Consider the following 25,214-nt stretch of genomic DNA (forward strand, 5'->3'; position numbering starts at 1 on the left):
CTATTTTAATTATTAAAGAGCCAAGGGCATGAGGACAGGCAGGAAGAAAAAGTCTTCAGATTTAAGTCCTGAATGCTGACCTGCTGGCGCCTGAAGTCTTCAGTAATCATGCACCCTGAAGTATATCCAGCACCCCTTTTTGAAGTTTAAAACAATATTAGATTCCAAAATGCCGGCAAAGAAAGCCTTACCGTCAAGGACTTGCGGCAGGTTCCAGCTCAGACTCAAACTGAAAAGCTGAGCAGCTGGTGAACAAAAGTTTTAGTTTTAGTTTTTTTTTTTTTCTAACGAAGTCTGCAAAACTAATTTCCCTCAAAATAGGGCTCAATTTCCGTTAAAGAAAGCAGCGCTTACAAATCTCTGAATTACTGATCAACCTCCATTCCACCCTGTCTCTAAGACTTGAAAAAGAATTCGGTCTTTCACACAAAGTGAAGGTTTATTTGAAGTCACTATTTTGGAACACCTCTTAAAAGAACCGAGCAACAGATTAAGCCAGAAAGACAGGCAAAGGGAAACCCTCTGCCTCGGGGACACCCTTCTGAGATTAATCAATACTTTTTTCCTAATTTAAACCAGATGTCTAGCCCAGGTCCTGTACCCATTAATCCCATAAGCAATTTCCAAGACTTCGTCATCATCTTCTGATCACCGAGACAATGAACATAGGAAGGGACAATGTGGTGGCATAATCAAATCCCTGCATGGGGCGACTGTAGGCATCCTGATAGACACATCCCAGAACTTTGACTTTCCTACAGCTCAGCCCATGTTGCTTGTTAAGGGTAAACAACTAAGCCTCAGGCAGACCCTGTGGCACTCCAAGCCAAGGGCTATATTAAAGCCCAGCCCTCATGCTCACAAATTCACAGGTGGCAAGTTTTGTAACTCATTACCAGGGGTGCAAATTGTAACCTGGAGACCTGAAGCGCCCAAGAACTGGGAACTCTGGGAGAATGCTAACTGCCCTCTTAAAGAAAACAGCAAGACTTCGTCATCATCTTCTGATCACCGAGACAATGAACATAGGAAGGGACAATGTGGTGGCATAATCAAATCCCTGCATGGGGCGACTGTAGGCATCCTGATAGACACATCCCAGAACTTTGACTTTCCTACAGCTCAGCCCATGTTGCTTGTTAAGGGTAAACAACTAAGCCTCAGGCAGACCCTGTGGCACTCCAAGCCAAGGGCTATATTAAAGCCCAGCCCTCATGCTCACAAATTCACAGGTGGCAAGTTTTGTAACTCATTACCAGGGGTGCAAATTGTAACCTGGAGACCTGAAGCGCCCAAGAACTGGGAACTCTGGGAGAATGCTAACTGCCCTCTTAAAGAAAACAGTGGTGAAGAAGGAACAGGATGCGATCAGCAGAGGAAAGCAAAGAAGGAGAGTTTCTGGAAGGAAATGAAGGGGTTGAATTGGCTCTTGAAGGGTGAGGCGGATGCAAGTGTGCTTCTCATGGAAGAGGGACACCATTGCTTCTGAAATTTCCGTATCCCTGAAAGTTCAGTCCACAGATGTGGGTAGGAAATTGAGCCAGACCTTGAAAGAGGAAGGGTTGGGGTGGAGGAGGATCGGAATGCAGAGGAAGAGGGATGTCACTTGGCATGACACTAGTGTGATGCCAGGGCGCCTGAATTCACGTTGGTCTCTGGCTTACGTTTTCCATCTAGTCACCCCACAGCGTCCCTCTCCTTTATACACAAAGTACCCCTCTGTGTTATCCCTGATGCACAGCCCTGCAACCTCCGACCTGGCGTCAGAGTCCTTTAACAACCCATGTATCAGACACCCAGAAAAAAAACAAAAAACAAAAAACAAAAACCGCGCCCCAGTCCTTCCTCAAATTGAGAGTCACGAAGTTTGAAAAACTCCTAGAGAGCTCCAAACTAGCTCCCATCTTTCCCGTGGCCCCTAAAAAAAATCCTCTGTGCCCCTCAAGGGCAGGACGCGCTCCTGGCTTTCCAGCAGGTGACAGTTCCCCATAAAGCTGTGACAGATCATATTTCCGGAGAAATACGTGAGGGTTGGGGCACTGGGTGCGGAGTTTGGGCTGCTGGGAGTCGCAGTGAGGCTGGCCATCCGCAGTTTGCTGAAACGGGGCGAGGTGGCAGGGTGGGACTGAGGCGCCCGGCGTGCCACTGGTTGTCCCGGCGGTTGTCAGAGCAGGCCGGGCGTGGACATGCGACTTCTGTCCCGCCAGCTATTGGGAAGTGGAAGTGGAGCGCGTGGTGGAGCAGGCTGAGCGGGAGTTTTGGAGGGAGTTTGCATGTGGTCAGCGCTGGGCGCCTAAGCCAGCCCCCAGCTCACGTTACACTCTATTTATAACCTCTCAGAGCCATTTCCCCCTAAAAGCAGTTCTCTGGGACCACCTTCTTTTGGCTTCCACTTCTCCCACACTTGACATCTGAGTAGCTCCGAGGGAAGCTCCTCCAGGTCCCACTGTTTAGATGTGAAGGAGACTAGCCTAGGCGCTGGGGCTCAGGATCCGGATCTGCCCAGCTTGCACAAACTCGCGACTCTTACTTTGGGAGTTGGGGGGAAGAGTCATAGGATTTCCAGTGAAAAGTAACAGAGCTTGGTGGACTTTGGGATCCTCTTGAAGTCTTCTGCCGGGAAGCTGAAACTTGCATGCCATGGAACACCCTCTCTTCGGCTGCTTGCGCAGCCCCCACGCCACGGCGCAAGGATTGCACCCGTTTTCCCAGTCCTCTCTGGCCCTCCACGGAAGATCTGACCATATGTCATATCCCGAACTCTCCACGTCCTCCTCATCTTGCATTATAGCGGGATACCCCAACGAGGAGGGCATGTTTGCCAGCCAGCATCACCGGGGCCACCACCACCACCACCATCACCACCACCATCATCACCAGCAGCAACAGCACCAGGCTCTGCAAACCAACTGGCACCTCCCGCAGATGTCCTCCCCACCAAACGCGGCCCGGCACAGCCTCTGCCTGCAGCCGGACTCTGGAGGGCCCCCGGAGCTGGGGAGCAGCCCACCGGTCTTGTGTTCCAATTCAACAAGCTTGGGCTCCAGCACCCCGACCGGCGCCGCATGCGCACCAGGGGACTACGGCCGCCAAGCGCTGTCACCCGCTGAGGTGGAGAAGAGAAGTGGCACCAAGAGGAAGAGCGACAGCTCAGGTAAGCGCCTGCAAAACACCCAAAGTGAGAGTGGCGGGGGCTGCAAAGGGGGCGGGGAGATGCCAGGGAAGTTTCTCCCAACTTCGTGAGAAGACAGGTCAGATGAGAAACATCTTGTCCTTCCTGGCTCCTGGTGGTCAAATTCTGCGGGGCAGCTTTGGTACTGTAATTTGGGGGCACGTGCTTCCCTTAAGGGTAACATACAACCAGCCGCCTTTTAAGTCCTCCAAGGTCCCAAACTAGTTTACCAGAGAGTGTGAAAAAAAGGCAAGTGACAGTATGTGAAATCGATTGAAAAGCGTGACGGTCCATGCAGGCGTCGGGAAGGGTGTGCACTCTGGGATTTAGCATCCACTGGGCGTGCATGTGTGCGTGTGTCTCTCCTTGACTTTTTCCTTGCAAATTCCCGACCCCCAGTGGCAGAACTTTTCCCATCGTTAATCGACTTTCCAAATTGTTGCACAATATTTGGAACTTGCAGGGGAACTTGGCAAAGTGCATGAGAAAAAATAATTTATTATTTTTTAACATTCTGATTTCAGAATTCTTTAAATAGCACCCTATTCCAAATGATTTTTTTAAAGTCCGTTTATTTGGTGAAAAAAAGCGCATTATCTAGGAATTTAGAACTTTTTGAAGGAATGTATCAGAGGATTGTAAATGAATGGGGCTCGAGAAAAGATCAGTCTTAATGATAGCATTCATGTGATGCTAATCTAAGGAGAGAAAAAAAAGCTTCAAAAGTGGAAAATAAAATCCTTTCTCGGTTAAGTAGTAATTGGACAAGGACTGGGACGTGAACAGCATCTCCATAACAGTACTGCTTCCCCCTTTTGCCTGAAGATGCGCTTGGGTGACAGAGAAGGCACTGTGCATGCGGAAAACTTGACCAGCACATCCAAAGGCGAGTGTTTGCAAACTCACTGGCCTAAAGGTGCAGTTCCCAGTACATTGTAGCAATCCAAAGAAACTGAAAGATTTCCTGGCAACACTTTGAAACCCTCAGCTTTATGTAAAGACACTTCACAATTAAAAAATTTTGTGTTTACAGTTAAGGGGCAACTTGGATTGCTTATTTTTGGAAGATGTCATTTATTTAACAAACATTTGCATATTTCTAATCTTTCTCGTAATTTGTTTAAGAGTAAAATATAATCCTAAATATTAGTTTGAATAATTGTTTTAAACTTTATTCTTCAAAAAGGTTTTAGGCACTATGCTATACAAAGACAGAAACTGGACTGTATATTTCGGGATTTGTTACAGAATGGCAGCTATGTTCCTCAGAGTTGGTATAGGGTGAATTCTTTATCACAATCTCAAAGCTGAACATTTACTTTCCAAGGTCAAAACTGGACTTTAATGCTCCATCACAAATGGGTTCGTATCTAAGAAAGTTACCAGCGCTATCATCCTTTTTCAGTGGATATTGCTAGCTATAAATGAAATTTTAAGATAGTTGAAAAGGTTCCTAAGAAGAAGGTATTAGAATGAAACACCATTTCCCAGACTGCGCTTGATGAAGAGAAACATTTGGAGAGTCTCAGTTGGTTGGTAACCGACTTGAGGAAGTACTAGAAGCCCTGTTAGTTTTCTTTCTACTATGAGAAGCTATGTGGTGGGCTGGTTCTTATGTTTCTGAACTGAACGGGTGCTCTAAAGATTCTTTACACGAATGGAATTTTTTGTTCAGGCACAAGTTATTTTTGGTTGAGGAAGCAGAGAAAGTGGGATTCAAAAACTGATGGCCCTGTTATTTTAATAAAAAAAAAGTCTTTAAAATGGACTAATAGTAGTTATCCCCTATACCAGTGGAAATAACCATACAGAAAAATAAAGCTTATTTTCACTGAAGCTCATTTTAGTGTATTGAAACACAGTAAGTTGTATCTGTTCATAAAGCATCAACACAAGTGGAAAATGCAACTCATCATTACAAAGGCTAAATCCCTGGGACTTAGAATGAGTGTTTTAATGGATGGGATGTTAAAAATGAGTAATAAATTATTTGGCTACATTTAATGAAAATAAAACTCATACTGTCAATTTCAAGGTCTGAGATAATATTTATTCGATCTTTAGGTAAGTTTAAATCCAAGCTGTCTTTCTCCTGTACTGATGATAAAGCATTTCATTTTCACAGTGAATGTTCATTTCAAGGTTCCTTCACTTCCAACTATTATGAGAACATTTTGATCTATCAGAGACTAAAACACCATAGAGATAGTTATTGTCCAGTTATATAATTAACACAAATGTCTTATTATTGCATAGTTTTAGTATTTCACCATTCCTCCAAAAATAAATTAATATCATGTAACTTAAGTTTTAAAAAATATCAGATGAAAAATCACGAAATGCATAGTAGAGACAATTTATATTTTTAGGTATTTTGCAATCACTATGTATTTATAGCTGAGAATACATATGGTTATCTATATCTATGGCAATGCATCTAATCCATACTCTATAACTTTGCATCTAATCCAGTGCATATATGATGACTGAGTTAATTTCTTATAGAAATTTAAGTACTAGATAACACAGATAAATAACCAACATGCGTATAAACCTTATATTTTTATCCATGCTAACAATACTAGGATTACAATATGTAACCTTTTACAGTATTTCTATTCTACACACACTCATGAAAATAAATGTACACAGCATCTCAAAGCTAAGTGGTAGAGAAGCAAATACTTATAGACTAGAGTCTTCCATTATAATTTATTAACAATTGAAAATAGCCTAGTTTATTAGAAAAACACAACATCATTTTTATGTTTTACACATTTTCAAAACTTTGAGGCAGCTATACTTTCCAACAGTGTTGGTAAAGCCAACATCTGCCACACCTTCAAAGGGACTCTTAAAAGTCAGAACTTTACAACTGTAGTTAAAGCAATCGATACAAGATACAAAGCAGGAGATTCTGAAAACTGTCTAGAAATGCTGTGAATTTCTTGATTTCAATTATATTAGATTATTTTCTAAGCAATGAAGTAGTAGGCATAAAAGCATCAATTTCTGTGAAAAATTGCTGAACTTAATATAACTTCCATTTTTATGCAGTTAATATACAACATAAATATATAAGCATTTTCTATTCAGTTTAGTGAAAATAAGTACTTTTTATTTTAAAGATTAAATTTATATGCACATTGCCTCTCCAAAATCATGAAAATGTGGAGAGTGATTTAGGCTTTGACTCATACTGATTTCTCATAAAATGACAAATATTTTCTTTATGGCAATTTTATCACATAATATTTATTTTCAAATGATGCCAGCCTATGTACATAAGTATACAGAAGGACAAGTATTATATTTAAAATATATTGGAAGTTAAGTCTGGAATAAATTTTACTCCAAACCAAGGCTGATATTATACTGTGATTTTTTTTTTCTGGAAATTTCTGAAATGAAAAACAAAGCAACTTTGTTGTTCATGTCTATGTTACTGATTTGTAGTTTTTCGGCATTTTCTTTAGAATAAAATATAATCCATTGACATCTCAAAGATCCAGGAGAATTTTGGGCAGTTTAAATCTCTCTGAACTATAATATCAAAAATAGCATTTTTATTCTTTTTCTGAAGTGGTAATTTAATTTTAAGTGCAAATATTCCTAAATGGTGACCTAACATAAAATATTATAGGCATCATTGAGCTACATGAGTGCTCTCAGATAACTGCACTCAAAGTCAAGATCAGAATTTTCTTTGATTAAGGGCTTTAAGCTTGAGAGTGAGCATTGAATGGAAGGGTGCAAATAAGAAAAAGGAGTAAAAGTAAAGAGCTCTGCATGAATCTCTTTCTTTTTAATTTATTTAAAAGGGAAAAGCATCCAATGAAAGGAATGGCGGCATTCACCTTAACTTACATTAAAACCCGATGTTACACACGTAAAACGTTCACTTTAAAAAAAAAATATTTGTTATTATTTTTATTTTATGTGTATAAGTGTATTGCTTGCATATATGTGAGTGCACCCGTGTTGTACAATGTCGTGGAGGTCAGAAGAGGGCTGCAGATTCTCCTGGAACTGGAGTTAAGGACGGTTCGTTCGTAGCCACCATGTGGGTGCTGGGAATCGAACCCGGGTCCTCTGAAAGAGCAGTCAGTGCTTTTAACCACTGAGCCATCTCTCCAGCTCCACATTCACTTTTTTATAGTTATTAGTGAAAACCATCACGTTGATATCTTGTAAGCTAACTTATATTAATAAACAACTAAAACCCAGTGTTTTCCCAATTCATGTTTTCCTTCTGTATTTGAAAACATAAAACCTTCATCCTAGTGGTAAAGAGTGTAATTATATTTATTATAAGGTCTAATCTCTCCAAGAAAATAATTTCAAATATAAAATAAGTAGAAAAGAGCTTATACTTTTTTGTTAGACTTGGGTAAACTTGGGAGACTAATTCCATTTATAATTGAAGAATTACTTTTCTCATTTGAAAAATGTCCATCTATGAATTAATAACAGATTTGTTATTAATTAAAAGTCTGCACAAATAATCCTGTTACATATACTTGCAATGGCAATATTATGTGTGTTTAACTATTGGTTTACTATATTTAAAGTGGCAGCTTGAAACACCAAATATGTTCATGCTTTTACTATTTTTATTTCAACTGAAAAAATACAACAGCATTTTTAGTTTTAAGCTACATTCTTTCATTAATTTATACCTACAACTTCAAAACATATTTTTGAGCAGTGCTGTAAAATTGCAAATATCAATAACTGATTAACGTAAGGATAGAGAAATTAATATATTACAAAGTAAATTATGTGTAAGAATGTGTTCACATTTGCTGATTTAATAGTTATAGTTAATTTAACTCTCTCAAATGGTTATCTCATATTTTCAATTTCTCTCAAATTTCCTTATCTGTCAAGGTGTTTTTTATAATAAAAACATTTTTGTGGGGAAGTTATTATATGAAGTCAGAATGTCAACAGTGCACTCTTCCCTCATTGATTCCAATCATAACACAGGAAGTCCTAATTCTTCACCCACCAGTTAAATTGCTTGTCCTGTGGTCCATGGTATTATGTACTTATTCCAATGATTAGAATTTTTTAAAAAGACAGATTAAAGAGAGAAATACAATCCAGATGCAAATCCTCAAGTTAGAAACTGAAATAGGTAGGAGATAGTTTGTATTTAGCATATTTATGCAATGCCATTCTTGTATATATTATATATTGTAGTCAATGAAGGCTGAGGTTAATTATGGTCAGGTTTAAAGTATATAAAGACAGCAAAGCATTGACATCTTTCTCTTTTTGTCATACTGTTTCTATTTATGTTGTTTTGAATAGCTGTATTGAACTGATGTCTTCAAATAACTAAGGAGTAACAGTACACAGTAATGTCAAAACAAACAACACTACTCAAGTCACAATCATCAATGAGGTTCAGAATTCATCCTTATGGAATATTTCTCTCTTATTCAATAAAATGGCCACAAAGGCCCAGGACTTTCATATGCATCACAAGCATTGCCTATTTCAAGACAGAATTTTTCTAAATCTGGTATCCTTTTCTCTAAAGCGTCTTCCTATTTTACTTGCTTTCTAAAAGCAGAGGAGAATTTTTTCCCTTCACAAAAATTGTTCTCCATAGTATGTAAATTTTTATTTTAAATTTTTATTTCATTATTTGTGTATGTGTATGTGTACACGCATGATATATATGAGTTGGTGCATGTACCACAATACATATATGGTGGATCAGAGAAAAATTTTGGGAATCAGTTCTCTCCTTCCACCTTTATATGGATTTCAGAAATTGAACTCAGGTCACCAGACTTGCATAGCAAATCTCTTTATCAACTGAGCCATCTTGTATGCCTCAGCATACAAATTTAGGAACCAATCAATAACATATTTACAGATCCATATATCTAAACCTTAAGATATTATTTTTATGCTTTTGAATATTTTATTTAAATATTTTCACATATGTGTTGATTATCACAAAGCTAGCTTAGTGTTAAATCAATTGAGTTAGTTATTAATTTTCCTCTAAATGTGAAAATATAAACTAGCAATCAAAAGTATCCCATTTTTCATAAAATTTTATGTATCATACATTGATATTTTCCATTTAAACACAGTGTTAAATGTATACATTACTTTCCCTAAATTGTGTGCTGTACATTGGCATTTTTGATTTACAAGACTTCTAAAAGTATTTAAGTGTGTGTTGTTCTCTAATGCCTACATATGAAGAAAAATGAAAAGGTAAAAGTTATATTATAACTATACAGTTTTAGAAAAGATTTGTGTGGAATAGATGAAAGATCTCTAAAATATAATCTATTGAGTTTTTCTATTCTAGGTAGATTATAAGATTTGTATATTATTTTTAAATTGCATATTGCTGCTATTTCATTTTTTAAAATTTAGCTTTTACTTAAAAGATTGATGAATCTAAGGAATTGCAAATGCTGAGACTTAAATTTTAAATCTGTAATTTTGACTTTAATCGAAAAATATAGCATGTTTACTAGGCAATAACATAAAATTTTTCAGTTATTTATTAAGCTTTAAATTCGAATGATGCCACTTTTAATTTTTCATAAATGTGTTAATTAAATTTAGTTCATGTAGGGTATATTGATTAAAATTAGGAGAGTGGGGTGTTACAATTTTGTATGGTGTTGGGATTGAAGGCTTTAATTTTCATTGTTTTTAGTTGTATTTTAGTAGAAAGTCCAATTGTAAAAAAAGTGTAATGGGCAAGGTCTTGAATTAGGTCAGTGCTGTAGCCCTAATTAAAATAATGCATTTATACAAAATATTAACAGCTAGACAAAGTTCAAAATTGGATTTCTTGATAGTAGTAAACCTGAATCAGGGATTCTACATAAAAGCAGCAACGTGTTAAATGTTTCTTTCTACAAAATAAAGTACTAAGCTTGTAGCATGCACAGCTGCGTGGAGACTCCAGCAAGCTGGAACTGGTAATCAATTGATAGTCATGAAAGTTAAACCTGCCAAGTGCCCTGCAGGGTTTGTTGTCTTTTGTTTTTCTCTTCCTCTAGCTCATTATTCTCGACACACTTCAAGAGATTTCCACACTACTGCAAGAAAAACAGTATTCTGAACTGTCTTACATGACTGTGGGCACAAAAACAATTAAGATGAAGTCATTTCACAGGCGTGGAGGAAACAGACATATAGGACGGCCCAACTTAAGTTGGCAGATGCCAGTTGAATTTTAAAGGTCTAGAATTTTATCCTTTGAAAATATAGCTTTAGACCTCTGCCAGAAACGACACCTCAATAAACTTGAGGTGGCAAATGCATTTGGTGTCTGTAGAAGCGGCTTCTTGCACTGTCTAGGCTGCACAGTAAATGTTGATGTGATTATTCTTATCTGCATGTAAAACCAGAAAACTAAACTTAGACGTATTCTTAATGAGTGAAAACACAAGCAATAGGACTCTTATTAGCAATGTAGCAACTCTTATTAACTAAATAATGCAAAGAATACTTCACAAATCATTGATTTGCTTATTAGTAGCTAAGAAGTAAAATCCAGGAAAATAAAGTTTTACTATCCAGAACTCAATGGGCACTAATTGAATAAATTAGCTTTGAATTTATAGAATATGAGTAACTTGACAAATGACTTTCATATTTTACAGACCATAGAAACAGTACTTTCTGACTCACTGGGTATATGGAAATCAAGTGTTAACACTCTTATTTAAAAATTTTCACAAGTAAAACAAGCTCTCAATATGTTTACTGCTTTTAACAATTAAAATCTCCCCAACCATAAGCTGTGTTTACGTGGGATATTTTTTTTTCATGTGAAATATAAACGAGTCTGGAAGTATTAAACTTGACAGCATGTGGATGTAAACTCTAGAGACAGACTGAGATGCCAGGAAAGACGGAGTTCAGGCATCCTCGTCTGGAGGCTGCTACCACCCACATTTCCAAAATCACCATTTTTGTCAACAGTCACATTCAAAATTCAGGGAATTGACACTTTTTCTTCTAGGATTTTTTTCTTTTTAAGAAGTGGTGCTTTATCAAACTTACTTTTGGAGATGCACATGTTTGGGAAACATAAAAAAGTGGGAACTGTTTCCTTTGTTTGCATGTTGGCCGTCAGTTAATAAATTTTGCTCAGGGTAACACACAAGGAGATAGATGGTGTACTCGAAGGATGATTCAAAATGGACCTGAAGATGATTTAATGATGTGTGTTATATAGTAGAGAAGCAATGGGAAAAGATGAATCACCATGATCTGTTCATAATTTGAAAACAGGAGCTTGATTAAACCTCTGGTGGCAAATCATGGGAACCTTCTCCTGAATCCATCCACAGTATCAGGGCAGAGGCCTTCTGAACATGTTGGACTCTCAGGTGGTCGAGTATCAGCCTACGACCTGTCTTCATGCCCTCCAATTTCCTTCTCTTGCCTCCTATTGGTCAGATGTAAGGAGAATCTCATGCACAGGGGCCTTGTGATTGACAGAATCCAAAGTCAACCTAAAGGAATTAAACCTACAAAGAAGAAAATGGAGAAAAGAAATGGGGAACACACAGCTAGAGCGAAATTCCTGTGTAGCTCTTCACTCAATGCAACCCATTGACCAGCCACAAAACTTTATGTTTAGTTCTTTTCAAGAACTTAAACTGAATTAACATGCAATGACTCAGAAAATATTACTTTTATTACCTGTCTTTGAAGGTTATGTTTTAGGTGTCCATCCTCTGAAAAGAATCTCTGACTTATAGCATCTATATTTATTTTACTACAGATCTTGGAAGAAGAAGAGATGTTGTCTAAATTATTGCTGCAGACTTAGAATACTTTGTATTGTGTCTTGAATAAGTTTAATGCTATCTTCCTGAAACAGAGGACAAATTAAGCTAGGTTATATAACAAGTTGGGGTTGCCATTACAGTTTTCAAAATTTTCATTTTGCAGCCTCTTCTACCTGGGGAATCTCTTTTTAAAATATTTTGTTTATTATTTTTATCTTTATGTATCTGAGTGTATTGCCTGTATGCAAGTACATCTGAATTGTGCAATGTCGATGGTGATCAGAAGACAGTGCCAAAGTTATGAATGGCTGTCAGCTGCCATGTGGGTGTTGGAAGTTGAGCCCAGGTCCTCTGCAAAAGCAGTCACTATTCTTAATCACTGAGCCTTCTCTCCAGCCCCTTTCTGGGAATATCTTTACTTCCTTTTTTCTGGTGTTTCCTACTATTTCTCCATCAAAATCTTATGTTCAAAAGCAGTGTATATTGGGAAAAAAAAAGAACAAACTTCTGTTTTACATACATGTACTACATGCACACACAAAAGAGTTCATAGTGAGTAATTAATTCCAGAGGGCAGAGTTCAAATTAAATGAATTCAAATATGACAATGAAATGCCACCTTTGTGTTAACTAGGAGGGTAGGTTGTATATTTCATACTGTTATAAAGTTTATTGCAGGGTTGTAGCTGTTTGTTATTTTAACAACTCCATTTGGAGAGCTAATGAATGACAAACATGAAAAATGCTACTAAAACCATATATCATTACACAAAATACACGTGGCTTTTATTTTGGTGATAATTTGTATAAAGACAATGTTTCATTCAGTTTTTTGTGTATAGTTAATAAATTATTCAGAAATACTGCATACATTAAGATAACATAGAACATCAACACCAGGAGTGCTGGAGATGGACTGCGTTCACTTTACTTCCTTCTCCAAAGCCCACTGTATTATGTAGATAATTCAGAAATGCACTTTAGAAATATCTTCCATCCATACATGTGATGACTTTTGACAGTTTACAATAAATAGTAACATCATATACAGTATTAGACTTCATTTCTTTCAGAGTGTTTGAATTTACAGCAAGGTGATCCATGACTGAAGTTCAAGGTGGACTGATGCTTCTCTGCTTGACCACAAAGAACTTGGAGGGAAAAGGGGAAGATTAGAGGGTAAAGGGGAAAAAAAACAATAAATTCTTGATGACATGGCAGTGACAGAAAGGCATGGTTACTTCAAACAACTCATTACCTCTCATTTCAGAGAAGACTTCTTTCTCAGTGTTCTCTGTACATCAAAATCTATAATGTTTGGAAAAATCTTTAGACTCAGGACTATGGTAACACTGGAAGGAACCCAAGACATTGCCCAGGTCAGTGAATGCATTTCTTAGGTTAGGGGATGTGCCCAGTGAAGTTAAGTAATGTCTATCCTTCTGAACCAGTAATGAGTTGCTGATTTCCACGACTTCACCCTGGAGCCCTTACAAGGAAAATAAAATTTAAAAAAGGAGTATTTTGAAATCTTGAGATCTTAGACTTCCCAGTAAAAATACATTTCATGATCATTTGAATTTTTGACTCGTTGCTTTTGAGTGAACAGAATATAGTTTGACAAAACACTTTAATTGGTCATAAATAAACTGCCTCTGAATCTCATTTTATGGTTAAGTACCTTGGTCACATCTCATCCCCCTTTTATGAACATGGGTAGGAATAAATTTTCTCAGCTTCAATATTCTAGTGATGTAGCTGTTGGTAGTAAGGGAAAGAATGCATTGAATCTTTGACGCCTCATACGATATAGTGCAGCATGCTTTTTCATATCTTGCAATGTTCACATGGGCTTTGCTATAAATGAGACATGCTTACATAAACAATATCCTATTGGGGTACCCATTTGTGAATTAGTTTTCTGTTTTAAAATTTTACTTTAAGTATATTTTGTCAAATACTGTTTTGCTATAGTATATTGGCCTTTTTGTATTTAATGCAAGTTGCAAATAGCTAAAACAAAAAGCACCCCCTAAAGTCTGTCTCTATTTATTTTGAGAATTAACCACAGTTCTCCAGGGCTGCTACTGACTAGCTTTTGTATGTATTATAATCTGAGGCACATTCCTTGATCCTTTCTTCTTTTATTCACTCTAATCTCTCAGATAATCTGTAAACACCAGATTCACCTGTTCTTCTGAATACAATAACATTATCACTTCTGTGATGTACCAACACCAACCTGTCTTGCACGTCCTAGATTCTTAAATCTCTCTAGTCTTTCAAAACACAAATATCAAAATAGGGGTGATTTTCCATATATTTTCTTGTCTAAATATAACTCTATTTCCAAAAATAGATAATGTTCTCTTCTACTTTGTGTGTGTATGTGAGTATGTGTGTGTGTGAGTGTGTGTGTGTGTGTGTGTGTGTGTGTGTGTGTGTGTGTGATGCTTGGGACCAAAATGAACAATGTAGGGAGGTGTTCTACCATCTAGATGAACATTCAAGTAACTATTCCAAATTTATATTAAAGGATGACTTCATATTAATGATCTTAGTTGATTATATCCCCTTTTCTACTAGGCCTATATGCAGAGTTCAGCCACTGTGTTTCAACATACACAACATAACCCAAATCCATTTTTAAACATTTTTATTTTCTTCAGGTTAAAACTAATAATTTATGTTCAAATCATGTGCTGAATGCTAAGAAAAATTTGTTAGTATCCATTCTTTGTGTTTCAATATTTCATAGTATTTTCTTTTGCAACCATATCTTATATTCAAAAGTCAATTTGGGCTGGCAAAATGGCTCAATGCTAGGTCTTTTCTATTCTGCTTTCTTATCTCCTGGACTTAATTTAGTTATTTATTCAGGAATGCTTGAAGTAATTATCCTGTGAGCATTCATTTGAGTTACACAGCATACAACAATATTTTAACTCTGTCATTCCTGTTCTTGGAATTCTATATTAACTTGAAATTATTCTGCACTTACAATATGGGTGTTCAGTTATAAACCTTGACAAGGAGTGAATAATGTCCTTTAAAGGCATATTACAGATGACTGTGCTGAATCTTGTATCTAATCAAATTTTCTTAAAATCTGATGACACATATATTTATTTATTTACTTATGTATGTGTTTATTTAGAGTGAGGATGTGCCTGAAAAATTATCTTTTAGTTAGTCTTTGGAACATAATTATAAATAATGTTCCAAAATATTAACAACTATTCATATTCATGACTACTTTAAAAAAATTATTTGGAAGATTTTTCTGGACCTCAGGGTTAGTCAAGAAGACGGTTATATTCTATATTTTACAGTCTCTGTTCCTTTTATAATAGTTTGCATATAAACAGATAGCCTTCCATGTATAATCTCTCAACTCAATCATTAAAGCTCTGGTTATCTACCTATGTTTTGGTTGCTGTTAGTTTTATGTTAAGGGATCATTCTTCTTTTTACAATTGTTTGCTGTTTCTGCTTATCCCATATTTTAAAGTTATTTTGAGGTCACTGGAAACTTACACTGCATTGTACGAAACAACACAGAGACCCAACATCTTTTTCTTCAAATGTGATGTCAATCATAGGGTTAAATATGTGAAAATGCTAGGTAAATTCTATTTCTGGCATAGAAATTCTGCACCAAAGATGAGTGAAGTATATATTGAGGGATTTCGACTCCAGGTTTCTAGAAAAAACTTGAAAGTTATTTATACAACAAAACAAAACAAAACAAATAACTGAATGAGTATACAGTTTAAATTTAATTGTCTTACTGATATTTATGGATTTCTCTAAAGAGAAATAACTTTGATGACATGAGATATAGTTCCTATGGATGAATTAATAGGGAAATAAATGAATATATTTTTATTAAAATGTGTACCACAATTAATCTATATTTTTTAAAATATTTTTATTATTTTTACTTTATGTGTATGAGTGTATTGCCTGCATGTATGTGAGTGCTCCTGTGTTGTGCATTGTCACAGAGGTCAGAAGAGGACTTGCGATTCCCCTGGAACTGGAGTTAAGGACAGTTCATAGCCGCCATGTGGGTGCTGGGGATCGAACCCAGGTCCACTATAAGAGAAGTCAGTGGTCTTAACTGCCAAGCCATCTCTCCAGCCCCAACTCATCCATATTTTAAAAAGGAAGATGTCTATGTTTTTGAAAAATTTACTTTAGCAAACCTAAATTGCCGTTACCTAATAGAGGAAAGCCTAATTCCAGTGCTTTTAGGTGAGACACGAGATTTTAGTACCATTGTTGGCAGAGTTATGCATTGTTAGGGGTTCTTTTCCTTCTTTGAGTCTGTGTGTTTGCTTGTTGTGTCCTGATTGCTGATTTGGGGGAGATTACACGTAATAAACTAACCATAGTATTTAACACAGAAACAATTGAAACAAAACTTGAAATCACTGGACAACTGGAAAAAGTGAAGAATATTAAATGATTCACATTATAATAGAGAACACTGGCTTTTTATACTTATCCCATCTTTAAAAATTCTTTATTTTGAGGCTACTAGAAATTTACAGCTAGTGGTAAGAAGTATGTCCATCATAGGGTTAGTATGTGAAGTAGTTGGTGTTTTGAAAAAGAAAAATTGGTTACTTTCAAATTTTTAAGTTGACTGAATTTCTCAAAAAGAATGCTAGCCAGGCCTGGTGGCGCACGCCTATAGTCCCAGCACTCGGGAGGCATAGGCGGGCAGTCTCTGTGAATTCAAGGCCAGTCTGGTCTACATAGTGAGTTCAGCTGGGGCTGCAGGGGGATCCTGTCTCAAAAAGACCAAAAAGAAAAAAAAGGATGCTAAAATTTACTGTTATGAGTGAGGACCTTGCTACAATGTGCTGGTTCAATCCATGATGCCCCACCAGTAGAATTATTCTACTTATTATTCTGAACTGGGACACTGAAAGGAGACCACACCAGTGACCTGGGTAGAAAGATAGGGGGTACTGACGGTGAGGGGAGCACAAGTTAAAAATGTTGACTCTCCCATGATTCTTAGCTCTGTCATAATCTGATGAAAGGAAAGTTAACAGTAAGTCTGCTTGTGTAAGCAAGTCAGCATTTATTTCTGCAGAGAATTTTAAAAAATCGCTGCGGTGTTACAATATTTTTGAACAAGATTTTTCTTTGATTAAGTTATCTGTAACTCTGATGCTGATTCTATTTTATAACTTCCCTTAGTTAATAAGTTAAGAGAATCATACGTTTTTTTAATTGCACTTATTTAATATCTCCCCTCACTCCCCATGTGTAATACACATGTGGAGGTCGCAGGACAGTTGCAGGGACTGGTTCTCTCCTTCCACCATGTGGGTTTCAGGGACTGAACTCGGGTTTTCAAGCATGTGAGCAACCACCTTTACCTGCTGAATCATCTCACTGGCCTCATAAGATTACTTTATTCAGACCATTCATTGGTGTTGCTTTTAAATAAGAGATTTCTATAAAAATATTGATTTCCAAGGATTATTATCAAGATGATATAAAAGTGGGATTTGTTAACTTTATTTTTAGAAATTTTTAGCCTTAAAAGAACAGAGGGAGTGGTATAATGAATTTTTACATATTCATTATTTTCAATTATTTATCTCCACATGACATATGCAATCTCATTTATTCCACCTCACTTTCTTCACATTGTATAAATTATTTTGAAACAATTTTCCAGTTTTATTTTTATCTAGACATTGGATCTTTTAAAAAGTTCACAGGTGAATCCAAAGTACAGCCCAAGTAGAGACCAACCAGTTCAGAAGAGCTTTATTTCTTGGGTGTAAAGACCTACATATTATCCTTTCAGCACCAAGAGAACAATGGTAGGTGTGTTTGTTCCATAACATATAGTAGGGTTTCAAGAAATAGATGATTGTGTACCTGAGGTTATCACCAATGGTCAAGATATTCTCTTAAGTTACATAGTAGAGTACCCACTAGTTACATGTGGGGATTTAAATTTAAATCAAGAAAAACAATAAATTCAATTAATAGAGTCAGATGATTATATTCCAGGTATTCAGTAGCCACATGTGGTTACTGACTCATGTATTGGGCAGTGCAAATATAGAAAATCTCAACCTATGAAAAAGGCAAAAATCCTAACTTATTATTTAGTTATTTAACTAGTGGAAGAGGCATTGAGGGTATGAATCACGTAAGAGTGAAAGATCATAAGAATTCAAATACTGCAGGAAGTCCAAACATATCTGAAAGTAAGGAATAAAGATTATTATTTTCTCGTAAGCCTTTTTAAAAATAAATGCTTCTTTTGTCAATCAAATATTAATTGAAATAAAATATATTAGTTGTATCTGAAAACTACATATTAGTTGAACATATCATATGTACCAGGGATTTGGGCAGTTGTCAGAATAAACGTAGAATCAGAGATATTAAATCATTAAACCATAAATATACAGCCAAAATGAATTTAAATACAACATAACAAAGGGTATGGTCTATAAAAATCAGAATTTAAGAAGTGGGAAAGCAAACAATAAAAGCATATTAAAAAAATGTAAGGTCAACTAGGGAGATTCTTCAAAGCCTCTGGGGAAATAGGGAGGAGAACATTTTTCTGGGAAAGGGTGAGGAACATGCCAGGAACTAGGCTAGATTTTCCAGGGGTGAAATATGAAAACGTAATAGAATCAGACAGTGACAATTAATGACATAGCATGATTAACTTTTAAAGCCTCTCAAAAGATTTATTCTTTTGTAATTTTTGGTCTGAATTCCAAAATTGCAAGTCAGGTAGCTGACAAACAGCAGAAGTTATTAGAGGAGATTTTTCATTTTTTAAAGAAAGAAAATGAAGGTAAATTATTCGTCTTGGCATTAGCAATGAGCAAATTCAAGGAAGAGTGAAGTATAGGGAATTCCACATCTATACTCTGAGACATCTGGGCTGACTGGGCTGAGGCCATACGTTACTCAATTAACCTGCCACAACCGCAGAAGCAGACTATTCACCTGAGAATTCTTCATTAATACTGATTAATTGGGAATTAATTGAGGATTGAACTGCTAGCAATTTGTGGTATAAAAGACGATATTAATATTAGACATTAGCAAAGACATCTCTGGGCCATTCATTTTAAAATTTATGAATTGAGGGTATGCATTAAAGTACAGAAATGTAGAAAAATGTTAGTGATTACTGTTAATCTATCTGAGGAACATGCACAGCATGATATATAAGTGTACACACACATGCACATATATATTATATATATTATGTATGTATGTATAGCACAAAACTAGTAACTGTCCAGGAAGCTATCATTTTTATAAAGATTTTTTGGAATGGAATAAGTTCAGACCAAATATAATTTGTAGTAAAGTTTTATTGGTAATGTAGCAGGATGGGGAAAATATTTTACTGGTTTACAGTGACTGACATTTATGAGTTCGTTTTTACACTGAGACTTTGCTCATATATTATTAGTGGCCATTAGTAGATAAATGTGTGGATGTGGTAGTCTACATTAATCCCATCTGTCTTACTGCTTTCTACACAGGCACAGTAAGTAGAGATAAGATGGTGCATTTGGGGGGTGGGGCTAGAGAGATAGCTCAGCAGTTAAGAGCACTAACTGCTGGGTTCAGTTCCCAGCATCTACATGGCAGCTAGCAACCATACAAACCTCCAGTTCCAGGATATACAAAACTCCCTTCTGAGGTCCTTGGTCACTGCACAGCATGGGTGCACTTACATGCAAGAAGGCAATACATTCACACACATAAAAAAGTAAAAATAATAAAATATTTTAAAGGTATTGCATTTTACATAAAGCCCCTTAAAAATACCCCATGGGTGTGAGGCATCTCTGCCAGAGACACTGGAGTGCATTACTAAGTGAAGTAACGTAAGAGCCAGCACCGAGCACCACATTGAATCAGTTACCTTGAAAACTCAGGATGTGAGGGAGCCAAACTAAACCAATAGGAAATTTAAATGTGTTATTCAAAGAGGATAGAATAAAGTGGATCCATAATTTAACTGTAATCTAAAGAGGTGCTGAGCTAGGGGGAGGCTGCTCAGCACAGGAGCCATACATGGAATGTTATTAAGGGATTTCCTCACAAAGTAGTTGTGATATTTTCTGGTCAGACATAAATACTTTCTCACATTTTCTCTATACATCACCAAATATTTTTCAAACAATCTCATTTCACATTTTCTAATGAAAATACTTCCTTTAAAATCACCTATTAACCTTAGGAAGTTGCATTAGCATTTAAAATAAAAACTGAGTAACTTTAAAACGTAGTGCAAAAAAAAGGATTTTTTTTTATCAATTAGGTAATTAGAATCAAATCATAGCTGTCTGAGCCCAGTAACTCCAGCCTACACCCACTCAATAGCTGTTTTCCTGGCACTGTAATTCTCTACATGCAACGTGTCTGCTGTATATGTCTACTGCTATATATGTCTACTGAGGTACTGTCTTGAGGGTACTCTGAGATAAATAGACACCTTTCTGTTCTTTGAAAGGTCTACTACATAAAGAGTGAGACAAAGATGGAAGCAAATGATTGTGTGAATGTGATAAGAAATATACTAATGCACCAAAGGATTTTAAAATAGCCACAGAAGTGTGATGAGGCTTTAGGAAAAGGATGACACTGTCTTTGTGCACCTCTTCTCTCACCTTGGTAGTGAACACATGGAAATCCACAAACCATGGTCCTTGAAAGGGGCTTTATCCTATAATGAGGATATTAAATATAGGATATGATTTAGGACCCTGGAATTGTGAATAAAATCGGTTCCTAGGATATTCTTCATCGTCTTATTTTTTACCATTTAAATATGCTTTGGTCTCATGCACCAAGGTTAATGGTGCAATAAATGACACAAAAAATGGCTACACTTTAATTCAAAAGCATTAATACAAGAATAGGGGCATAGCTGAGATGTAAGGAACTTCACTTATACTTACAATATCTTAATTAAAAAAAAAAAAAAAAAAAAAAGGAGGGGCTGGAGAGATGGCTCAGCGGTTAAGAACATTGACTGTTCTTGCAGAAGACCTGTGGGTTGAATCCCAGCACCCACGTGGCAGCTAACAACTGTCGTTAACTCCAGTTCCAGGGGATCTGACAGCTTCTTCTCTCCTCCGAGGACAACATTGCACAGCACGGGTGCACTTACCTATATGCAGACAAAACACACATACACATAAAATAAAAATAATAAATAAAATATTAAAAATTAAAAAATTTAAAAAAAGGAATTGAAAGGGACCTTGAAACCCACCAAAGCCATTTATTTGGTCTTAAGAAGGGAAAATGAAGAGGTGAGAGTACCAACCTTAAGAGCAGCAGATAAAGCTTCCTCCAATAGCACTCCATTCATTCCCCTTATATAATTCACTCTGAAAATTACATGTATTTTTGGTAGAGATATCAGATAACTAAAATTTTCCTTTTGAGGATGACCATCCTGGTCCCTTTCAACAGTGAGTGTTGTGAAAGTAGATCTACTAAGCATCTGTTCTCTTTTATATTAAATCTAGAAGGAATAGAATGCTCACTGATGAGAGCATTCTCTTTCTGCATGGCACTAGTTTCTTAGAAAAAGTGATCCTATACTAAGGAGCAATAATTAAGAACATTCTGGTATTTATGCCTACTTAAATTTGAATGTTAAAAATATGTCATCAATGGCAAAATGACAATTACATCTACACTACTGCTGATCTTCAAAGTATTTCACAATCTGAAATATGAGGATCTTTTTGGAGACTAAATATTAGACATATTACTTGAATATGATTCACCATGTTTTTATTTATATTAATCTTTCAATTATTTTCAAAATACATTTATAGTTACCAATTCATCAGGTTGTTTTCTTTCATCCTAATTTGGAGTAAGACTGGGCCTAGAGGTGCACATCTTTAATCCCAGCATTTGGGAGGCAGAGACAGGAAGATCTCTGTGTGTTTAAGGACAGCTTGGTCTACATAGTAAGATCCAGACCAGCCAAGGTTACATAATGAGACCCTGTCTTCCCCCCAAATGCAAAACCTCCAAACAAAACACAAAACCAAAAGAAAACAACAACAACCAACTAATTTGTGGTAATTCATTTTCTTTTCTCCAGGTATATTTGAAAATGGTCATATACTTTCACCAATGTGACCTCACCAAATAGCATGGATTTGATTTGCCAAAATATATAACATTATATTGAACATTTAGAGTGCGGTTAGAAGGAAGCTTGAGCTGTAGGGAAAGTGCTTTTTTTGTGATGTCCACTTAACCAATAAATCTGTCATCACTGACTGGTCTCCATTTCCACTGAAATAAACAAATCACTTTTGAGTCCTTTGAAACAAGAGACTTCCAGGAAAACAAAAGTCACTTTTGTTTCATCCTCCAAGATAAAGTATTTCATAAGTGGATACAAGATGCAAGAGGCATACTGGGGTCTCCACACCTGACACCACATCCAGCAAACAGCGTTAAGGACAGGAATTCATAGAAACCTCAGCCCTAACATTGAGTACAAGTGTGTGACTAAGCCAAGAAGGAAACTCGTGGGGAAGGCATCATAAGAAGAAAGCTTGGTTGGCCGGAGCATGGGTAATCTGAAAGGGAAAGGATAGAAATTTTACAGTCCCCAGCTGAGTTAACTCTGGTATCTTTAACTTATTTCATGCTCCACTTATCATTTTGGGGATGTTAGGCTTGTATCTCAGGCTGGCCTGGTGCCCACTATATAGCCCTGTCTTACTGTGAACTCCAGACAATCTTCCTTCAAACCTTCGTATTCTTCTTTGACTCAAATGGTAATTGATCTTCATATGAGAACTTTAGTTAAAAAAGCAGTGTCTCTACTGAACAGTAAACATCATTCACAGATTAATGAGGGCTTGTGTTATTTGCTTGTAGGTTTGCTTTCAGAAAATTCCAGATTTATATTTATTATTATTTATCATACTCAGAATAAGAGTTCCTTTAAAGTAAATGTATGTACATTCTACCTAGCAATTCACAAGGCAACAATTCTCAAGACAACAAGAAACCAAAATGCCATTCCAGATAGGAAGATAGAAAAGCAATAAAGGAAATCAACAGACATAAAGAAGAAACCTGAAAATACATCCCCAAATGAAGCTTAATTTTTATTATTATTGTTGTGTGTTAAGGAGGGTTTACATACTAAGGAATATTTATAGAGGTCAGAAGAAAACTTTGTGGAGGCAATTTTATCCTTACACTTTTTGAAAAAAAAGTTATGTTTATTTATTTATTTGCTTAGAGTACATGCCACGATATTTGTGTGACATTCAGAGGACAACTGTGGAAGATGGTTCTCTCCTTCTACTGTGTGAGTCCTGGGAATCAAACTTAGGTCCTCAGACTTGCAGGTTTGTGTCTTTCGCTTTTGCTGGACCCACTTTCCACATTTATGTGGTTTCAAGAAACTGAATTTAGGCCTCTGGGCTTGCACAGCAAACACCTTCCTTTACCTGCTGAGGCATCTTACCATGTCCCCCATGACCCGTCAGTTTGGAAGGCTGGTATATTGCTGTTCCTCTTCAGTTTTGTAAAATTGCTTTTGTAAGAAATAAGCAACTTGTTGTTCTTCAATAACAGAGCAATCTATTAATCTGGCCCCTTCATAGTTGTTTACTCTTGGCACACAAGGTACTGTGGGTTATATTTGTTCTATCATAATACCGAAAATTAACTAATAGCAAAAGTGCTTGATTGCAAGTGAAATATTTATTTAAACTGACATATTTTTCATCCTAAGATTTAATAAACTTCCTATGCAGATATACTGAAAGGCACAGGCAGTATATTTGGGAAGATTCAAATGATGATCCATTTTATTCTGCCATCAGCTCAGGACTGACAGGAATTTGTGTCTAATGCCTTACATTTCTCCAGTGCTTACCCCCTGCTTTACAATAGTTCTTCTCTTAGCCTGTCTTGTGCTACATAATTGTTTACAATAGTGCCAGCCTTTAACTAGATTGTATATTTTCTTTTAAGATTATGGGCTTGGAAATTAGCCCATTTGCTAAAATACTTGCCTTGCAAACATGTGGACATAAGTTTGATCTCCAGAACTCACATTTTTAAAAAAGCTGGGCATGATGGTGTGTGTTTGTAATCCGAAATCTGTGAAGAGACAGGCAGATCCCTGGATCTTGCTGGCAGCTAGCCTAGCGTGCTTGGTGTGTTCCAGGCCAGTAGGAGACCCGCTCTCAAAACAAAGGTGGACACACAAATACAAACTTAGAACATGTTTTTAAAGTAAATTTAAATCTTGGATACAGTTCAGTGTTAGAGCACTTTCCTAGCATGAACAAGGTCTTGAGTTTTATCCTCAGCATCATCAAAAATAAAATAAACAAATTTATTGTTTTGCAATATATAACATACACAGAAAAGATCAGTCCTCTTGATTAACATGAACACAATTCATCATGAGACACATTTGTATACTTGAGCATTGGATCTTCCTATTCAAAAACTATGATCAACAAATTTACTATTATATTGGTTTTCAGAGATCACTAATATTTTTAAGAAATTATAATTTGTCTTCATGAAAGAATGTCTGTGTAATCTTGGTACCTGAAAACTTCAATAGGAAAGTTGACATTATATCAGTGGGTAGATCAGTGAATGAGCTATACATGTGTATGCATGAACATTATGCTAGTCTACATGAACTGTTTATAACCCTCAGTTAGTGTTATAGAGATGGCTCAGCAGTTAAGAGCACTGGCTGCTCTTGCAGAGGACCTGCACCCACATTGCCACTAACAATCATTAGCAACTTCAGTTACAGAGGATCCACCCCTTTCTTCTGGCCTCTATGGGCATTTGGTGCACTTACATATATTTAGGGAAAATGCTCATACACATTAAATAAAAATATACCCCTCAACCATCTGTAAAGGTGGTTTAGATGCCTTTGACTTCTGTGGCTTCTGTTGTTGCAAAATTCATGCCATCCACTTGGCAGTGAGAATGCGAAACATGCAATGTTTTCTGAGTTAGTGCTTTCTATTATAGAAGCCTTGATTGGTTTAAAGGAATTGTGCTTTGAAATTTTTACATGCAGTACATTCGATCGTAAATCTTTTGGAATGATTTCATTCTTTATAAATCTTAGGAAGAAATCTAAATAAATTACCCAAAGTATTCACAGTTACTGCATAATGTGGATATTAAAGAGGATATGGAAAAACTTTGAA

The 25,214-nt window shown here is 36.5% G+C and overlaps 1 protein-coding gene across 1 annotated transcript in view; it reads left to right on the plus strand.

The window, feature by feature from the left end:
• Window positions 1-2,042: 2,042 nt before the first annotated feature.
• Window positions 2,043-25,214, plus strand: part of Meox2 (mesenchyme homeobox 2) — a 73,138-nt gene continuing 49,966 nt past the window's right edge. The window contains exon 1 of the mRNA XM_008824428.3: window positions 2,043-3,154. Coding sequence (XP_008822650.1) covers window positions 2,641-3,154 — 514 coding nt within the window. The 5' untranslated portion in view covers window positions 2,043-2,640. The remainder of the gene's footprint in view (window positions 3,155-25,214) is intronic.

The sequence above is a fragment of the Nannospalax galili genome, unplaced genomic scaffold (genome assembly GCF_000622305.1).
Source record: "Nannospalax galili isolate Female #2095 unplaced genomic scaffold, S.galili_v1.0 scaffold249, whole genome shotgun sequence".
NCBI classification, from domain to species: domain Eukaryota; kingdom Metazoa; phylum Chordata; class Mammalia; order Rodentia; family Spalacidae; genus Nannospalax; species Nannospalax galili.